At 35.6% G+C, this 22,117-nt stretch overlaps 1 protein-coding gene across 15 annotated transcripts in view; it reads right to left on the minus strand.

Moving 5' to 3' along the window:
* The window catches only part of RBFOX1 (RNA binding fox-1 homolog 1), a 1,419,204-nt gene that overhangs the window by 273,460 nt on the left and 1,123,627 nt on the right, over positions 1–22,117 (minus strand). Inside the window, exon 1 of one of the 15 annotated variants that reach the window (XM_064461977.1) lies at positions 15,951–16,342. The exons of 11 other annotated variants lie outside the window; for them this stretch is intronic. In XM_064461977.1, the coding sequence (XP_064318047.1) occupies positions 15,951–16,094 (144 nt within the window). In that variant the 5' untranslated portion in view covers positions 16,095–16,342. Of the gene's footprint in view, positions 1–15,950; positions 16,343–22,117 lie in introns of those variants that run through there. 3 more of the 15 variants (XM_064461972.1, XM_064461976.1, XM_064461970.1) reach the window with 3 other exon arrangements.

Consider the following 22,117-nt stretch of genomic DNA (forward strand, 5'->3'; position numbering starts at 1 on the left):
AACACCGAAGATACATTGCAAAGGTCTTCACTATGTTTCTTATGTCTTGATAAGCACTACGTTGTTTTGCTTTTCTTATGGAGTTCCATACTGGCTTTTATTATGTAATTCGTATTGGCTGGATAATGTACCAAAGCAGTTGTATTTTCACTGTTGGCTTCTTTGAGAAGAAACTCTTTCCCATCTCCAGGCTACTTCAGATATCTTTCACTACTCTGTTCTTGAGTTTATCTGCCATTTCTTAAAAAGTTGAGATAAGCCTCCAATCTATATGAAGTTAAGCAGTTTTGAAAATTTTGTGTGAAATGTAGAACAGACACTTCCAAGATTTCATGCTTGTTTGACATCATTCAGTTACATACCCGAGATACTGAAAGTGACATACATCCTTCAGTTGCATAAATGACAAGCAGTATCACATATCTTTATTTTTAAAATGTCAGGCTATATATATGTATTTTACAAAATATGTATTACTATAATACTTTCACATATCTCCCCTAATCTCATTCATTTATTCTTCTCTTTCATGTGCTGGATATAAGATGGCTGAGAAATATGTATTTTTGCATGTATTTTGCCAACAGGTAGGAGCAGACTCCAATATTCCACTTGGGGTACCTTCATTTGCAAATACAGACCAGCAGCAACAAAATATATTTTTCCTTGCAAATCAGGAACAGACTGACTTCTAATCAATATCCACTCTTAATGAATCCTGTTGATATACCGAGGCAATGCCATGATAGATCATCACCCATTCCGCACAGGATTTTTGCGAGTACTTGAGCACACAACCAGTCTCACTCAGTATCAGTTCATGGCCATCTTCTTTGTTGACACCAACATGCATAAAGCAGGATCTCAGGTATATAACAGTGTATTCTAGAAGAGACAAGCCACCTGCCTGTCACTGTCACCTATTAGGCTTTGGTTGTGTGGAGATAATAGATAGCCACATAGTTTTATTGCCAAATCTGGTCAAACGGACTTCTGTTTATTGCTGTAATCAGAATACTCTTACTACTGTGTCACAGGAAGCTATGACTTCTTCTTGACCCCAATTAGCGCATTCATTAGTCATCAAAAGTACAGTTTTCATTTGCTTCCCTTGGGAAGAGCGGAATATCACTGTAAGGATCTCTCAATACAACTTCACCTCCTTAATACACACAGGTTTTGCTGACAAGTAACAGCTACTCATTCCCCTGAGTAAAGTTCATATTAATAGTCGCATAGTGAATCATGAGATGGTATTAAATCATGCCTTCTGCATGTATAAATATGTCACTCAAGCATCCTACTCTGCCAAGTGCAACGGCGTGATTGCAGAAATCAGCATAGGGTAGATATCCTAAGTGAGCAGGGTGTCTTGGAGAAATAACCTATTCAAACCCCAAAATAATAAGGACCCTACAGGTCTTTAAAGGGATCAGAGGGAGTTTCTGTTCAGAACTGACAAGCTTCATATTCTCCAGAGATGAAACATCAAGACTTGAAGGCATTAGACGTAATGCATACTATAATTCAGCTCTATTCAAGACATCGGCAATATTTTTAAAGTACTGAAGTTTAGACAAGAACCACAAGCTAGGAGCATCTGCGGCAGACAGGATTTGGCTGAAAGCATTAGAAGGCACAGTTGATATGAAGTTTGCCTCCAAATCTGAATACCACAAACATAAGAAAGCTTTTTCAATTTTATTGCTACTTCATGTCTGAAGTCAGTTCAGTCTCATAGATATCTCCTAATGCAACTGTTTGGACACACACTTACTCCCATGTTTAGGAATTCAGCCACCACTCCTAAACTCAGTTTGATGTCTTAGAGGTAGCTGCTGTATCCAGCCAACAGATTACACAGCATAGCAGTACCTGCCTTTTCCTGAGATGGGTCAGATCTCTTCTGCCCATAGTCTGAGGGTCTGTGAGTGAGGCCAGGTCAATATGAGTGGAATTGCTCTGGTACTTTCTGCAGGCCCCTTCATGTAAACAGCTATTACACAGGAAAACTGCTTTGAAACAATCAAGTTCCCTGGATTAAGCTTCAAAGCAGCTTCCTGGTAATAAAGTAAATAGATCCAACTTTAAAGAATCACATCATGTGTCTTCTTTCCTCCCCTCCCCCCAAAACCTCTTAGACAATATTCTACTTATTCATTATACATTTCAGTCCTAAATAACTATTTACCAAACAGGTAATTTTCTTCAGCAACCACAGCAGATACTGAACTCACATGTATACTTCATTTCTAGTGTTATCTCTTACATCAACTTCCTCAGGATAATGTAAACATTGGGGATCATGCTACTGATCAGAATAACAGAAGAGAATAGGATAAGCACCAAAAACAGAAAGCTGTAATACTCTTGTATCAATGCCAGATGGCAAAAGCCTTTCTTTTCATCCACTTAACTTTTTTTTTTTTTTACTTTTGGTTAATTCAATTGTATGTTAGAAGGGAATATAGAAAGAATGGCTTTTTCAATCTCACCTCTGTTTAGGTTTTAATCAAACTTTGTCAGTGCCCTTGGAGCATACCAGCAAAGGAGTGGTGCAAATTTGTGCAGAGGTGAAGGTCAATAGAAGAGGATTATTTCTATTTTTATTGAAATCAGTACTTTAACTGACATGAAGGTTATTAGTTGGATACAAGTAAAATTTTATGGCTGCGGGAAATAAGACAAAGAGTAAGTCTCCACCAAAGACCTGAGAAGTGCCCAGTTCTCCTGCACTGCAACATAGGAGGATCAGACACCAAAAATTTATCTCAAACTCTTTGACTGAGAGCATCTTACCTTTTCTCAAAATTTTTCAATAGTGATCTTTCCCTAACCAGGAGAAGTGCAACCCATGATATCATTTAGTAAAAAAAGCAAAACACCAAAATGAGTGTTAGTGAATACCAGAAACAAATTGAAAACAAGAAATGTAATATTCCCCTACAAGTTTTGACTTGTGTTGCTCAACAAACACAAACGGTACTGAAAGATCATATCCTGTTGTTCCCACAGACATAACTTTTGCACATCTGGATTATAAATGGTACTACTGGAACATCTCTCTGACATTGCAATGACAGAAAGTGCTACCTAGCTGCTCCTACAGAACTGTCAGATTTCAGGATAATTAATGAGTCAACTGGGACTAGTGAATTCTTACAGAAATGATTTTCAAATTTTTTTATAATTCCATCAAATTTTTTCTTAACAATAGGTCTCCTTCACAGCCTGCTTCCTTAGATGCTTGTGTAATCTAGTACTACAGCATAGGTGATGGAAGTCAGCAACCTCTGCTGCTGTCTACTAATCTATCTGGCCATTTGTGGTACTAGTGAAAGAGCTAAGTTTCCTGAATTCTTATCACGTACTGTTCAGCCCTGATTAGCTCTTTAAGATCATATAAACAAAACTGAATAGTTTTGTGCTCCATAGCCCTGACTGCTTGTTAAGCTATGCAAATAGCCGGTGTCCACCACTATCACAGATCAGACACCACTTGCTGTAACTTATCTTCCTTCATAAATCTGTGAAAATAACTTTCCCTTAGAGTTTCAAAGTTTATTTTCTGCTGGAAGTGGGAAAACAGCACTTGCATAATTTCAGTTCAAGTAAGCATCTAAAATTATTCTTAAGCAAAATATATAAGGATATGATGATAAGAGAAAAACACATAGACTGTACAATGCATTAATTTTACAGCAAACCCAAGAATAACATCTTTAGTGGAAGTAAAAAAATTGTGTTGATCTATCCCAGCAGAAATTCTGATCCTGGTTTTCTCTCCCATTAAAATCCATCTGCATACCAGAAAAAAGCAAAGCCCATGAAACTGAATACTGTGAAAAAAAGTCCACACATGCTTTCAGACACCTGCATGGTTGGTTTGATCGTATACAGACACATATGTTTGTTTATAATGAGCAGTTCCTAAGAGACACACCCTACCAAATCATTTAGCCATAAATATTATAGAAAAAACAAGCAAACAAAAAACCTTACAAAACCATAGTTCCTTCCCCCGCCACCCCACAGCAAGTTTCTGGAAACACCTTGAAAACAAAGTTGCCTTCAAATAGCATTACCCTGGCATTCCCTCTGTTTTTAGAAAACTCTATTTAGAAGTTCCTGTTTGAGTTTCCATTTGTCACGTGTCTGTGGAGAGTTAAAACTGCAAGTGTAATCCTCCAAATCTATTGAGGAGCATTTACTGACACTTGAAAGAGCAGATTTGAAATCCCCGTTTTACGTTCACATCTTTTGCTGCTGATGCACATGGATAGGTGAAAGGGACATTATGAAGCATTTCTAACAAGATCTTGCACAAAAAACCTGAGGTATTTTCGTTCTATCCTAAAAACTGAATGCCATTTTGCAAAGTGACATTTAAACAAGCACCTGGAACATCAGTCCTACATGAGTTAATAACATATATCTTTCTGAGCAACTATGCTTATAGTTTTTTCCTTTGAATTCAGTTCTTTATGTACATACAAGGGGTAGTTTAGTTCATGTTAAAATTATATTGAACAACTTTATTTCAATGGAAAACCTGTGTACATAAAACAACCACATTAACAGCATTTCAAAAGCCTCAGATGTACACATTTAAGAAACAGCTATAGATAGCTGTATACAGAGGCAGCTCAATAGTCTTGAAAAAAATTACAGACTCATGTTCTTCCTTAAACATTTTAACAGGTGACTTTCTGCAATAATAAAAGATACAGAAAGGTTAATTTTAGGATTTGTTCATCATTAGTGTATAGAAAATTTTCTTCTACATTTATTTTTGAGGCAAAACCAATCACACGCTGTGTAGTTGGAATTTTTCAGTGATCTACCTCAATTCATCCAGGGAGAGTATAGTGGACATCAGTGTCACATAAACTTAAAACAGTTGACATTAAAAAAAAAATAAATATCAAAACAGATAATGAAACAAGCACTCTTGTTTCCAATTCTTTTGTAGAGGAGTCAAGTTCTACAGTGTTGCCTCCCTGCTTGTACAGTACAACTTCCCTTGCAGGGGAGTACTGAGGGTTGTTCTACCGTGAGTAAGATCTGCGAGAGTGAAAACAATTGGAGCATTAGGCAATTGCCCCAGCTGATGCTCTGGCAACAGTGTAAACTTTTACTTAAAAATAATTCAAGTTAATTAATACTTCTGTAATCCGTATTACTGAAGTAGCTACTGATGAACTCTTAAATGAAAGTTAATAAACACTTCCAATTTTTTTATTAGCATTCACAACTCAAGAGCATTATTTAAATATAAAATGTATGGTGAAATCAATTTAGTAGTGGTGAAATCAATTTAACCCATATATTATGAACTAGAAATCATTATTAAATAAAAACTGCCTGAGATCATAAAATATTTTTAATGGAGTAGCAGTTATTCAACCAAAATCAAAGATTACTGCGCAAATACTAGACAACTAATTACATAATACACACCTTTACAAAATTACATAATATGGGTGCAGCTTATTTCCCTGTTTTCTTTTTGAAAAATAGATTGTTTAATAACTCAAAGCTATCTGTAAACCAAGGAAACAATAGAGCAGATGTTGACTGTTGTCTTTGCCTCAGAGACATAATTAAATACAATGAAACACTCACACCCCCAAATAATAGAGGACGAACAAATACAAAAATGGTACTCTATAAACATAAACCTCATTTACGGGGCACCTGTCTTATATTAATCTGTGATATTTAAACCAGTGATGAAAATAAATACCTTCTTTTCCATCTGCCTTCAGACTATAGAACAGGTAATAAATAAAAAATTCCTCTCAGTCCTAAGTAGCTTTAACTTCTGCAATACTGATTCCCACATTGTTGACTTCCATAAAGCTAGGAGGGAACCATATTTTCTATTGTAACAAAGCCAGGACAGGGCAGCCACATTTTCTGTAAGCAAAAGCTACGTGAATCAATGACTCTGAATGACCCAAATAGACTAAAAACACTGCACCTGCTGTGTGATAAAATGTCTTATGATTCCTCTAGAAAACCAGATTCCCTTGAAGTGCAAAAGATGTTCACTGCAATTATTTTCTATGCCCCTCCTCCCCACCCTTATGTAAAACAGTAACAGACAGTAAAGATTAGTTTCCATAAGTATCAAACCAAGTGTTTATTTTCTAGAAGAGTGACCCATAACATTGTTTAATATTCTATTTCACATCTGAATTTGAGAGGTCTGTCTAAAACCATCCTTCTTTGTCTTCATTTCTATAATCAAATGTAGATACATATTTTCCTTAGTAATATAAATATGGATCCACTATTTGAAAAGACTCATCATGTGAATTAATACAAAATTAAGTACCCAATCCTGCAGTTGCTATTAGGGAAAAAAGTTTTCAGACAGAAAAGAAAAGCAACTTTGAAAATTAACACATTTATTGCAAAAGAACATGGAAGTGTATTTTTGCTAATAAAAATTATCCTGATTTTAAAAGAAATGCTTTCATAAGTGTTATTACATTTATTTTAGATAAAGAATATAAAATTGCCTTCTTTATTGCAAACACATTTTGCCTTTACATTTTATTTAGTTACTCCTAAGAAACAAGATGGAATATAATGTGATCTGCATCTCTTTATGTTAATAAAACCATGCTAGCCTCTTTCCATAGACAACACCATAAAGCATAAATACCAAATGGAAAACAAATGGAAGAATAATGCCACTGTGAAGCAAACCAATCAACCCTAAAACAGCTGAGATAGATCTCATCTAGTAGTTCTTTCGTTCTTTATAGAAAAGAAATGAAAATATTCCTAGGTGAATCAGATTAAAAAAAGAAAAAAAAAAAAAAACAAATCCACCCTCAGCAGCTCTGAAAGGTTGTAAAGCACTAAATTCCTTTGATTTATGAAGGCAGCATCCACTGCATTGAGCAAAACAACTCAGCATGCTGGGACCCTTTTCCCTGAAATTCTTTTATTAACACAACCTGGCTCTGCTAGCGAACAAAAGCAGTGGTGCGGTGTGTGTAAATCATTAATACTATGCTGTGCAATGGCTGAATTTCCTGTGTAAGCTGGAAAGCCTTCCTGCACAACAGGGATTTTGGGGTTGGAATTGGCTGCTATGAAATGTACTTCATCATTCTCCACGTTTGACGCTTCCCAATAGCTTTGTCCTTTTCCTTTCCTTTTTCTCCCCCAAGCCCAAGAACTGCAATAGAAATTTATCGGATTTTATGTCTGCAAAGAATGAAAGAAACAAGCAAGCCCATTTAGAAGTAGAATGTTCTTCCCCTCATTTAAAGACAGGTTGTGTTCAAGTAAAGTCTACTACTAATGAATAAATTTTGATTTTTTCAAATGTTTAGTTTCCCACTTCAAACTGAAAAAGAAACTGAAACAAAACCTACTGAAATCAGGGTTAATCTTAAAGAAAAAAAGACAACAAAAAAATCAACTATCATTGAAAAGGTGACTCCTCTCCAAATGAAGTAATTTTCCATTGGAACTTTTTTTTGTTTGGTTTTGGGTTTATTTATTAATAAAAAAAGAGCAGGCAGAAAGAAAGGCAATGTCTGGGCACAAGGAACTCCTGAAGATAGCTGCATCAGTGTTTTTAACTTTAGGTGTACCAAAAAAATCTTTCCACAGAGCAATAGGCAATTTCACATGCATGTGCTAAGCACAGTATTCTAAGTGGAACTGGAAAAGATAGTAGCAATGGGAAAGGAAAAATGTCCCAAAACTCTTCAGAAATTGCAGTTCCAACACTCCTGTAATTTTGCAGTGACGCACACTGAACTTGGATAGGGAACATCAAAACTACTTATCTTGCCTCTAAGTACATGCAATACGACGAAAAAAAAGTTGAATGTTTTTTCAAAGTTTGAAATGAAATAGCAAGTAGTGTCTATAAAATGTTCTGCACTAAACTATTCCTTTTGGGCCTAGACTAGAAATATAGAGTATGATGCAGAGAAGGTAATGCTGAAAAGCAGTCTCTAGCCATATGCTACCCATCAGGAAAAATGACACACATTATAAAGGTAACTAAGGATACAATCAGTCTTTCAGCTTGGCCAGAGCATGACTCCAAATGTATCAAGCATCAGCACCACCACCAAACAAATTTATTGCCACCTAAACAGTAAATATTTAAGACACTTGGAATGCAGTTTTGCAAAAGTGAACGAGCTAAAGTCAGAATAAGGAAACATTCCAGTGTGCCATTTTACACTTATGCAGCCATCCAGCAGACTAAAGATTACAAGAATAAGCCTGCAATGCATGCAGAAGTCCCTCTGCATTACACAATAATGACATTCTGAACGGAAATAAATGAAGCCCCTGCAGTGCTATTCTGTCAGCTTTTGAAAGTAAATAACTTCGCTTCTGACAAGAGAGAGACATTTTTTTTCCTCCTCCTGCCACAGAGCATTAATTGAGCTATGCAGCCATGTAACATCCCAGAGATAGGACTAATACATGAGAAGGAAAAAAGCTTAAGAAAGGAGGGGACGCTCATTGAATATATGGGATGCCTGACTTCACCCCCAGATTTTCACGCTAGCTCTGTCTTGACAAGATCTTATTCCCTCTGGGAGAACTTTTAACAGTTTTTGTCTCCCTCTGTAATGCTTACTGAAACTTATTTTGAACAAATACTTTACATTCACACTGTCTTATGAAAGATGGTGCCATTATGAAAACATAAGCTTATATTTTAGAACCTCTTATCACTCCTTGTTTGTGAAGAAAGTTTCATGCCCATAATGAATACCTGTAATTTTATTTAATCTATAGAAGGCTTACTGGCCACAGTAGAGATAATGAAGATAGCTATAAAAGAAAAGGCTATGGGAAGCAAAACCAAAAAAGCAGTCTTCAAAACCTCATAATAATAATAAAAGTGATAATAAATGTTAGTGCAAGTCAGTTAAGGAATTAAGGCAAGGCATGTCATAAGTATATACACACACCTCACAAATATATATGAGATAATACTACTAAATTTATGCACAGATACCAAAAAAAGCATATTCAACATGTCAGAGACAGGAAGACCAACAGTTTTTGGTATGTTTTGATATAAAGGGTCAAAAGGTAAATTTAAAAAATGGCCTAAGATGAAAGCACTTGCATTCTTATTCATGAGCATCTGAACGTCTTAAGTTTAAATTCTAAAGTACCACACACTTTCTTTTCACATCTGGGGGAAAAAATAAAGATCGGTGACTCACTGTGAACAAAAAATAATTTTTTGAATGCTTCAGTTCTTACTACAGTATCTAATTTTGATTCTGCATGTGTTCAACACAACGAAAGAATGCAGGATCAAAACACAGTGAGATCTCTCCACAGCTGGAGCCTGCTATAGTGCAAAAGACCAAAGGCTCAACTACAACTAGTCAGGATACTGTAGGCATTAGATATGCTATTTTCTCTAATTAAATTCACTGGGCTGCTGCACTGACTGAGTAGGAGGGGAAGAAAAATGTAAAAGAAGTCAATGGCGCTGCACTAGGCAACTCAGAGGTAAATGAGCAATGCTAGCAAAGAAATGACAGGAGTTCCTCAGGAGAGCTCTTGTACTACACATCACACTTTAAAACTGATAAATCAATCGCACATGCACCTTTAAAAGGCAGCAAAGCTTGAAGGAGTCTTGGAGGGTGTTGACTTCTCCTTTCCACTAACATTATTCTAACTCTATAAAGCAAGGTGATAAATTCTAGTGTCACAATTCTCATCACTTTCATTTATACGACCTATGAAATACTACAAAATTATTTTAAACAGAATATTAACATGATCATAGTATTAATTTACCAGTTCAGAAATACACACATTGAAAACAAAAAACTTCACAGTCTAGTATTGCATGGCTACTGGTCAAAAAACCTAAACAAACTCAATGAAATATCTACTAGTTGCCCTAAGAAAAACCCCTGCTTAAATAACCAATGCACACTTCCCTTGGCATAAAATACTACACCACGATTTTTCAGAAAATAACCATCCATATACATATTTAGCAAATATCAATGGATAGTGACAACTTACGAATAGCTCATGACAGAAAATCCAGCCATCACTTTTCAGCTGAAATATTTTAAGATGGTCAAAGACCCCAGCTATAAAAATGGTTCTGAGCCAAAAATAATCACCTGCTTCTGCCAAGTGGAAGCTCCTTTGCAACTGCTCTTGCTCATACATTCCAAAGCTTCAAGTAACCTAACTCATTCTGGTTGATTGTGAGGGAGTTGTGTTTGGGGTTGGGTTCTGGTGGGGTTTTCTTTTTTTTGGTTAGGGTTTGTTTTTTTCTTTGTTTGGGGTGTGTGTCAGTGTTTTTGTTTGTTTTTATTTTTTTCTTCTATTATTTAACGAGAAGACTACTTAACTAAAGCACCTCCTCTACTATTGCAAAAGGAGACTGACCTTGTTTGACAACACTGTAGTTAAATGCCCCAAACTAGTTCTTATTCAGAATGAGCACTGCTATAGCACTTGATCTCTAAGCCACTTCTCATTAGTCTCTGGAAAACAACAAAACAGCTCTTGTGAGACAAAAGATATGTAAACATTTAAATTAGTCTTGAATCAGAACTAGAGTCTCAAATACATTTATTGGCGAATACCAAGTGATCTTATTTACCCTAATTAAGATAAACAGCACATCAAGACATCATTCCTTACTTCCGCATTAACAGTACTACTACTGGATGCAACAATTACGCTCCCAACTTTTGAGGTCACTTTCATTCATATACCAAAATTCCCTAAGACTGCCACAATGCCCCCTTAGATGCAAATGCATTTACATGATAGTGTTTGTAGCACGCTAATTCCTTTTTTTTGTTTTGTTTTTGTTTTAACAGAGTACTATAATCTATCTGACAAAGTACAGGTTTTTTTACCCTATACATATGAATAAACAAGCACTATGTTTCTCTTGGGGCAGTGAAGCTGGTTAAATGAATCAGAAAACCCTGAAAAGATTGCCTACCCTCAGTCCATCAGCTACTGGACAATTATTCAAGGCCCAGCTGTAAGAAAAACAGATGGTGAGTGAGCATTAGTAACGTGGACTTCTTTTCACTCATGCAGTCATAAGCAGAGGTTGTATGTTCTCACATGAAAATTGCCATGAAATAGCAGACTGAGGAACAAAACTGTGCAAAGACTCCAATCTGTAAGCTAACAGATGCTTAGAATTTTCATGAGCTAAAGTCAGAATAACTGATTTTACAGGAGAGCCACAGAGTGAGTGAGTACTATAAATGGACTAGGTAAAGAAAAGTAGTATTCTCATGATAGGTTTAAACAGTGTCATCATAAAACATCAGTTATTGAATTCAACTAACATACCTGATCCTTTGAAGACTAAAATATAAAATGCAACAGACACACTTAGAACTGTAACCGCAATGGTGGCATTCAGCAATTGATGTGCTTGTGCTCTATAAAAAAAAGGTAAACTGTATCCAGGAATTGTTCATCCATTTTAATTCTTTACACAATTTTAACAAAGATAATCTGTCCTAATCCTTATTCCATTATTGACACTACTGACTACATCAATTGAAAATGCAACCAAATAAATCAAAGTTGAATTAAGCCATGAAGAAAGAATGTGATAAAAAGTCTTTCAGACTCCTATAAATCATCAGATCCAGAAGCATGACATAAGTAACTGAGTGGGGAATTCAGCTTTTCTCCATAGTCATAATGCTTAAGGCCCAAATAAAATTACACTAATTTACCATGTAAGCACTAATGGAATAGCTGAGGTAGAGATGGAGGGTTTGTTGATTTTTGTTTTGTGGTTTGGGTTTTTTTTTGTGGTGGATTCTTTTCATCACTGATACGAGAGCTGTACCATGAACTACTTTCTTGTTAAAGACAGAAAAGGTTGATATTGAAGTTTCAGTTCGATTGTTTTCAATCTGTGAATGTCCACTCTGAGCAATTGCTCCATTTAAGAGGAATTACCCTTTGTACAAACCACTTCACTATTTAAAACAAAGCACATTTATCATCATTAAAAAGAAAAAAAAATTACCAATTTTAAAATAATGACAGCAGCACTGTACACTGTGACATGGACTATTAAGTGATGTTTCAAAACAGCTGACTTTGTTACTTTACTCAGAAAATACCAACTAAATAACCCTATGTCCAGGCCAGCATATATCATAGGGAAATCTCAGTCAACAGAACTATGCCTCCATTAATATACGCTAAACCCCAATTTACAGGCAGTCAAAATATTGCTGCAAAAATTACTTCATGCTAGCATTTGATATAAGCATGTGGTCAAAAATTATTCCTTGCACTGGTGTCTCATATTAAGGAAAAGGAGAGGAAACAAACGTATTTAGCTGTTTCTAACACCATAAAATATTACCCAATGATAGGGTGCACTACAAATCCAAGTTCCCTTTTGCTGTATCTTTTAGTATTGACACTAGGTAAAATTCTAACCCAAATTCATCTACACATTTGTGGTTGTCCCTATTTTATAATGACACAGTAACAACTTCCAAATCAAAACCATATATCCTCCTTCTGTGAGCTGCTGCCACTGATACAGTCATTTTGATTTTAATGTTGTATAAAAACTTTCTGGATTTCTAAAGTTAGAAGCATCTTAGTACGAGAAATTCCAAATAATTTTGGACCACTTCAAATAGCTTAAGTAACTCAGAAGCAGCCTTTAGTTTTTGTTGGCTTTTTCAAGTGAATATCTTATTGACAGTTAATCCGTAATGTAAACTAGGCCTCTGTAGCTTATTTTCAAATTATTTAAGTAAAGCATCCTGTATGCACAAACTGTTTTAAAAAAAATAGTTTCCTTACTTAGTCCTTAAAATATTATATATATGCATAATCTGGAAGATATCAGAGCAAATGCTTAAGTTTCTAACACTGGACAAAGTATTAGAGCGCTTCTGTAGGTACACTGTGGAAAACAATTTATCCATTTACACTAAACAAACTGCCTAAGCAGTGTTAGTTTAATAAAAAAATAATGTCCAATTTTAAGTGACTACCAAAACACAGATTTTCCTAAATGATTAATACAGCTCCACAGAAAACCACCATCCTCATGGCTACAAAAAAAAAAATATTTATTGACAGGAAGTTTGCCCATCTTGAGAAGAACATAATGCCTTTCATAGTCTTTCAGGAAAGGCATATATGATTACAAAACTTAAATGTGACAGAATACTAGCGTATTTAGCAGACAAACACAAAAAGAGAGAATTAATTTTTTCATAGATTCTAAATAGATAGTAAACTTTAACAGCTCAGTTGTAATACAGATGTCTGAATTCATTTTACCTGAGGTGCAAGTAAGCAGACATATCTGAAGTGCAATTTTTAGAGTTAAAAAATACTCTTCTCAACAGGTTCACATAATGTCTATATACTGCTAGTCACAGGGTCCACAGGCAGGGGGGGATCACTAGTTATTAAGTTGCCAGATAAAGCTTCTAGGTTACCAGTATAATATCAATAGACAACTTTATAGAGCGAGGAAAACATTTACGGTTTCACTGAAATAGTGATATTTGCACTAAATAAACAAACCAGGTATTTTTGTATGTTTGCTAGAAATTATCAGATATGTTAAAATAGAAAAAAAGCCAAGTAGACTGTAATGGTTAAAGTTAATTAATGTTTTTCAAAAATATAAAACACTTCTTATCCTTTCCTGTTTAAAACCAGAACCACATTATGTTACCTTCTTAGGTAATGTCATCACAGTATTATCTTTCTGCTTGAATAATTTTGAGATAAAGTAACATCGTTTCTAAAGAAATACTTAACCAAATAGAGAAAATAGTATATAATGCACCTGAATTAAGATCATAATTATCTGACTCTCTAGGAATCCAGAATAACTAAAATGCCAACCTGCAATCAAAAGAAGCAACAAGCACAGAATTTTGAACCTGCCACAATTATCATCAGGACTTCAGATTACTTTTTAACTTATATATAATTGTGTTTAGTAGAATCAGAATGACTCTACACTGACAATAGGATTAACCAGATGAGAAAGCCAACACTTCAAAAAAAAAAAAAAGATACTCTCAGTGTGGCAGTTAATCCACTTAAAGAGTTAAAAATTATCCGCTAGATATAGCACTTTGTAAAGTGCATTAGCAATCACTTCTCATCTTTCTCTCAAATGGAACAGATGGAATTGAATTCACTGTTTTAAAGTAATCATTATGGTTGCACAGTTTCTTAAACCTTAAAGCAGTGCCATACGATAGATGTGTTTGCATAATGATACTGCAATAGCTCACACAGGAAGGTTATTATAGCACCTAACCTCGTCTTTATGTTGTCCTTTATCAGCTCCTTGTGTGGCCATATTGACCTCTCACCTTAATTCACATTTTTCCTTTCAAAAGCTGGAACTTCAACACAAAAATTGTTGTCTTGCAAACTTAAAGGAACAAATCCAACAAAATACAGGAATACATTTTGTTTACAACCAGTAAGTGCACAAGTCACACTGGATCATTAAAGCTGATCTATAAATGTAATTTCCAAAATGTATCCAGAACACAGAACTAATAAAACCACAGATTTTAATTATGACATGCAATTTAGTTAAATATTAAATACATCATATTTATCTGATGCAAATTTTAATTGCAGACATACGAATCCCTCCCACATGCATGTATAATCTAGGGCGTATACAAGAATCTTTTATTATGCACTCCCATGCTGTAAGTCAGAAATGGTTTATACTACACTATTGAAGAAAAAAAAAAACAAAAACAAACCAACAAAACACTACAGAAGGGTTTATATCCTGCAAATAAAGTTCTTTTCTTTCAAAATAAGCTTTAAATCTATTTTATTTAATCTTTAGGAACAAAAAGAAATACTGTAAAACATCTTTCAGGCATTTGTAAATACAGAAATAAAGTTAGAGACTGTTTCAAGAGAGTCAATATCCATATAAACTACTGTAGTGGAAGTTGGAAGAAATGCCCCTGTTTCTTACGTGGGCACAAGATATTTTAACCCTGAAGTTTCAGCAGAAAGTAACAGAATAAAGAGGATTGATCATTTTTGTATGATAACATATTTCTGTCTTGGCTCTACACACTTACTAGACGACTCTCTATAACAGTGGACTCAGGTATAAAACAAAGCAGTAGAATACAATTATGATTCTAAAACACTAGTTTAAAAAATGTGTTATTATCCAGTTATTTATTTCCTGTTATATCAGAGAAAGGGTACCAACTAGTAAATAATCTGGGGAAGATTAGTATGTAGAAATACTTAAAAAAACCCTAGAAGCAAAAATTATATGAAATTAATTTTAAAAAAAACCTTAAATAGACTAGAAATTGGTATCATTTTGCTGATACCAGAACATTTTTTAAACCCATTCCAATATACTTCAGTGACAGAAGTATTAATTCTGCACAGATATAGCTTTATAAGTCTTTCTCTTTAGTGAACTAAAAATCAGCTTGATTTTAATCAGCAGCATGTTTCCACACAGACTTAAAATTCCTGGCTTCAAAGAAAGCTTAAACAAAATTGCCATTGGGCACATTTGCATTAGAAGTATAATTTATGCCTGCCAGTGAATAAAGAGCAGTCCTTTATGGCTGAAACTCCGCTACAGTAGCCACAAGAAATGCAGTCAAAGTACTGTGTTAAATATCTATAAACAGCCTCAATAAAGACATTGCAAAAAAGAAAAAAAGGAGAAAAAAGAAGATATGCCAAAGCTTGATGCTCTGTTAAAACATATTTTCTATTCACTCTCACCATTCTAAAGTGCAGGCACAACATTAACTCCGCACAGTGGGAGACATTTATACAGTCTATTCACACAAAAAATACCTCTAAGATTACAAATCCCCCAAATGATGCTGGCAAAGCTTGGAACTATAGGAAAGGAAAAAGTTAAGCAAACTTACCTGCTGTAAGTACATAAAAGTCAAGGCACAGGAGAGCTGGGGACACATGCCCACATTCGGCAGTGCCACGCAGGTTGCACCCGTAAGGGGATGCTGCATGGTGTTGCTCTGAAGTCTACGTAGAACAAGTGAGGGGGCTTGCATGCAAGCACGTTTGCCCTATCTTGTCACTACGTTTTTTTTTTCCTTCTGATTATTTAAGTAAGAAGCAGTATTTCTTGAATGCCTTTTTTCTCCCAGCGCTAGAACCCTACATTCATTTGTCAGCCAAGGCAACTTGGTAGATTTAAACTACGAATTTTTAACAGAGAGGAAAAAAAGAAGATACAGCCTGCAGCCTATTGATGAGCAAATGGAACTTCCTCAATGACAGAGAGAGCTGAAGCTTGTCTCACAACAGTAGCTGCTGACTAGTAGAGAGAGAGATTGACTCAGTGAGGCTCAGTCGGCTGGTGCTGATGCTGCACAGCTTCTCATTTGTCAAATGGGTCCTAGGGCAGGGTCTTTACCACTCACCAAAATTCAAATACTGCATTTTAAAAATCCCTGGAGAGGATAGGGAAAGAGAGAAAGTGAGTGTGCTGCATCACAGGCATCCATGAGATCTGGGCAATTAGTGTCATTGCCCAGCTGGGACTGAATGCCTGTTATGATTCTGCATGCACACATACACTCACACACACATTTTTTCCTCCCAAGACTCTCACCTGACATAAAAAGGGCTTTCCCCTTCTAAGAACAAAAGTATGAAGCACAAAGTGGGGAAGGGCAAGAATTGTGGAATCCAGAGGATTCCAGCAAATATACACTGCTATCAGTAAATGAGCTTTTTTAAAATAGAGTAATTTCATATCTAAATTTTATTCACCATCTAGTTTCTCAGAGAAGCCTCTAAAAGCATTACAGCAAAACTGTGAAATATCAGTGTAACTACTGCAGCAGAAGCACTAGGAATGAAACAAAATTCTATGGCACACTGTGTCTACTTTACTGGAGGGAGGGGAGCTTGGATAAAGACTATATCTTAAAATTGGTCTAAAACCCATCTCATCTAAAATTACAAATTTATTTGACAGCTAGTCCATCTATTATAAAGGACTGCCCTATCAGGTTACATGGAAAAATTACATTTGCAATTTTCAGAATTTAATGTTTACATTTTACTTGGAGTGATACCTCAAATTAATATTCCACTCTTGCAGGCTTTTTCTTTTTCCCCCCTTTATTTTATGGAGTAATAATTATTCATTAGTAGATCTAGTTAGTCTTTATGTAATAAAGTAGGATGTGATCTGCAAATCAAATAATTTATAATACAGCTTGTCCTTGAGGTCCTATGTTACAGGTCTTATTTTTTCTTAGATACAACTCAAGTATAACAGAAGATACTACTATTTTTAATTAGAATTTCACAAATGAATTAAATATCAATTCTTCAGCAAAGGTCAAACCTCAAATCAACACCTGAGGTTTAAGGAGTTCCTTTTAAAAAGACTGCAGAAGATTTTAAAATTACCTATTTTAAGATATCCAACTCCCACAAAAACATATCTTTTTTTAAGAGTTAATGTTAACAATAAATAACCCACATACAAGAGAAGTCTATTTCATCAACAGCGTTAACTGGTTTGATATTAAGATCTACCCTTAAAAACAAACAGTCCCCACTTAATGGGAAACATACGAAACATGTCACTGCAACTCAGGTACTGAATTTAAAAAAAAAATATTCTTTTTCATTCTACATGTGCGCACACATACCTGCACCCACACAAGCTTCAGGAACTGATTTAGATCCACTACGTCTTCTTCATGCAAAACCGAAAATTTTCCAGCAGAATCAGTTATTACATAATTTTCTCTCTCAAAAGCAGTCAATGTAATAAAACCAATGTATTTAGAACTCGGCAGTCAACACCAAAACAATCATGCACAATCTTACAATACAGGGATTGGTTTTGGCTTAGGAAATATCCATGCTTTTGCAGTTTATCATGGACTGATCTACTAGAACAGCCCAGATTACTTTATCACACACAAAAAAAACCCAAACAAAAAACAAGCCATCAACAAAAAAAACCCCACACACTACAGAGGAAGAGAGAGCAAGAAGGAGAAACGAACACTCTCTATGCCCTTTCTCCTTTTTTCATTCTTTTCCTCTGCCTTAAGCAGTCTCCTGTTCTGACAGGAGGATGTCATGCTTTCCTTAATTTTTTTTTTCCTAGCACAGAAAGGCTGTTAGTCTGCAAATGCCCAAAGCTAATAGAATTTTCCCGTCAGCTCATTTTCATATGAAATACCATAAATAATACATGGTACTTTAATAAGACCTTATCAGAATGTTTAATGAAAAACAAATATGTTATGTAAGGAGGCAAATAATCAACTCGTTCCACATTATGTGAAAAATCAAAGGCAGCATGCTTCCTAGCCAAAAGTCTAACCAATTTCCCAAAGTGAAGTTCTGGAACATGGTGATGATCAAGCAAAGTTTCTTTTGTCTATTGCAGTATTTTACAGCTAAAAGGGCATCCATAACACAGATTAAACTCTCAAAAGAGTTAATTACTTCAAGAGAATTTTGTAGTGTAAACGTAGCTAATATCAGTAAAAGTAAATTTCTCGTTGGTCTTTTATGCACAATTTTCACACATTTCAAAGCAAGAAAAATATGACCCACAAATACTATTACATGTGCATGGTCATATTATTAAAACAAGAACATCAATGTTTTAACTATCCAAATAATCTGTACACAGAGAAACAGTAGATATACATAATTCAGTAGTGTAAGAGAAAAAAAAATCTTTAGCCTGATATATACTACTTCAAGGGATACAGGGGAAAGTCATTACCAGTTTTCATCCCTTCCAAGGATACCTTTATTTTAAGACATAATGACAAGTTAACAAATGTTTCATTTTTATAAAAATAAAATCAATGTCTCTAAAGCCATTTCCTTGTTTATACACTCTCTTCTACCAAACCCAACCCATCAATAATAACCACATTCCAAGTTTTGGCTATATATACAATAAGTACCACCACAAATTTGCCAAAGGTATGTGAATGACTACACACAACCTGACCTTCTATCCTCACGCACAGTGATGGTATCACTGTAACTACTATGCAATTTCACAGAACAGCATACGTCCCATCAATATCTCATCTGCAATTTAATTTTTCCCTTATTCTACAGAAATCAATGTGTGCAATTGCAAAGCCCACTTTACCTACAGCCTCTTCCAGTTGCTTCAGTGCTGCTCTGTTGGATCAGTAACTGAACTCAGTTGCTGATATTGTCAATTAGATATCAATTAACAACTACAAACCTTTTTCAAAACAAAAGGTGGCTACCAATCTACACAACCCAAATCAGCCTCTGTGGGAGTTCAATTAGAAATGAAGAAATAAAAAGTTCTTCCACAGTCATAATAGATCCATCTGAGGTGGGATACCTACTATGCCACCGAGAGAGGCAACACTCCCTTTTTCAGCCTATTTGGATTGTCAGCGTCACAGTATATAGCACAGGCAGAGAACTTGCAGATATGCACCGTCTCACCCCATCCAATGAGACTGCCATTTAAAAAAATACCAACAGCAAAGCATTGATCAATCTTGAGTATGCAAATAAAAATATGAAATCAAAGAACCTCTGATACAAAGCAAAAAGACCCAACAGCATTTCTCACCCAGCTGACACACAAATACCGAAACACTCTTCACAACAAATTCAGTGGATGACTTGATCTGGTAGTCACCTCCTACTTCTCAAAACTTAAGTTCAAATTTCACATTTACAAACATTCAGCCTAGAAGTTAACCTTTAGAATTACTAGAACAGACTGCCTAATCAGTCAAACCTTTCCCATCAAGTACAAAAAGATCTAAAAGAGATCACCTGCAAGACCACACATCACTTTACACTTCAAAGTTGCCTCAGCAGTAGCCTACACTAACAAGTTTACACATATAGAAGGCATACAGTATTATAAAGTTTGTATGCTCCAGACATCAAGCATTAAAAAAAAAAATAAATCACAACTGTGTATTTCATTATCCATGTGAAGAATGTCTTTTCTTCTCAACTTTATAAAATGGTTGATGAGGTAAAAAAATAATTCAGGCAAGTGGTATAGGAGGTAATAGTAGTGCAGCCCTTTCTCGAAACACTCCTTTTCTAATACCACATGAACAAAAATAGCTCCCAGGACTTTAAACCAGGAAAAGCAGCATATTATGAGCTTAAAAATAGAATGTTTTGTTACCATATTTTGAGCATTAATATCTTTGCCTTTATTCTACATAGTATTTTATTTTCTTATATCTCTGTGTTATAGGGTTTTTTTTTAATAAACTAGGGAAATATCATTGATGTTTTTAAATAATTAGCTTTGTCAAAAAGACTAAATAAAAGGTTTGCTGCTATTGTTTTCAGTTAATGGGCAACATCTCATCCTTCCAATGATATTTTCTTGTCACGAAAATCCCTATTTCTAATTAAAGGTTCCTGTTAAGATTGCCCTTCCTCACGAGGTCTTTGCACAAAGATCAAGACATTACAGAGGCTCGCGCTTACCTCGGGCAAATAAGAATCACTAATTTTCTGTTTCTATTAAGCACTGTGTTATGGCTGTTGACTGATCCAGAATTTCATATCCAATGTCCACAAAGGCTCTATAGTACAGTTAACCTCTTCAGCACCACATAATACATATTCATAAGCATTCAACATTAACTATTTAGATTTTTCACAACACAAGAAACCAAGAGCCCTTATTCCCACCAATATGTTGGGGGGAGAGGGAGGGGGGGGAGGGTAAAAAAAAAAAAAAATAAAAACCTTCATCCCTTAAAAAGTTAGAGACATTTCCAAACATAAGATGTATGTTCCTTGACAGGTCTTATTTTCCTGGCCTACATCTAGAGATTCTCTAGAAAACAAGAGATGGGGGGGGTGGGGAGGATGGAAAGAAGGCGGGTCCCCTGATGCAATTTTATACTGTTCACACCAGTGTGTATCTTCGAAAAATCAGTAGATTTACTCGTGATCTTTCACTGTAGAAAACAAGGTTAGCATTCAAGCCTATAAGTCCTCTTTTTCCCCTCACACCCGAGACCCGGTCTCCACTCGGAGGGTTTTCTTTTCCAGCGATCCTTGCACAGCTATACCGGGAACTCCATCTAGTGGAGACGCAGGTTATATCAACCTTCGCTGAAACCAGGTATGCAGATACAATGAGATGTACCCGATTTTTGATGGTGTAACTGAATCTGCTATTTGTATAGTTAATACAGGGTAGAAAAAAGTATTTTATCATCAGGAGCATTGTGTCTCAAAACCCTATGCCTACACCTACCGCAACAGTCCACTGAAAGCACAGGATGAGGCCCCAAAGCATCTTCAGTTACTTTGGGATTGCCATTGCCCTTGCTCTCTTCCGTCTACGTTTTCCCATCCACTTTTTATGCTAGCATTGGCACAAATGAATCAGTTGCCAGACAATTGGAAAGACAGTATGGCTGGTAACTGAAGTAGCAAAAGCTTTCAGAAAGTGCTTGTCACCCAATGGCACAAGCATCGTTGCCAGAACAAAGGAAGGGCTACACTATGTGGAGCAGTAAGCAATGAGTGCAGCAGCCCCCACTTAGAAAAGCTTAAGATGATATGCAATTAATTTTTTAAGGAGGGGAGAAAAAAACCAACCAAACAAAAAAAACCAAACCAACAAAGCAAAAAACTTTATCTAAACTTTTACCTTCAGAGTACAGACTCAAGAAGCAGAGAAATAGACAGACAGAACCAAGAAGGTGAAATAGAAATTGGGGCAGCAAAATCTTTTTTCAATCCCACTCCCAACTCACCAAGCACAAAGGTAGTACAGACACTTCAACATTTCACTTTCAGAAGCACAGGGTGCTCTCACCCACCATGCGCTACTGCCACAACACCAAATAAACTTTTTCAGACAGACATATACAGAGATTCTTTAAGTCTGACACACTGCTACAAGCCTGCTTCACAAAAGAACCACTTTGACAAAAGTGTCCAGTTATAATAATTACCATTTAGGTTATTTTTGATATCATAATGTTCACAAGCAGACATAAGTGTGTCACGTGTAGTGTTGCCCTACAATGTTCTTTCCAAAATTCCA

Source organism: Phalacrocorax carbo, chromosome 10 (assembly GCF_963921805.1).
Source record: "Phalacrocorax carbo chromosome 10, bPhaCar2.1, whole genome shotgun sequence".
Classification (NCBI taxonomy): Eukaryota; Metazoa; Chordata; class Aves; order Suliformes; family Phalacrocoracidae; genus Phalacrocorax; species Phalacrocorax carbo.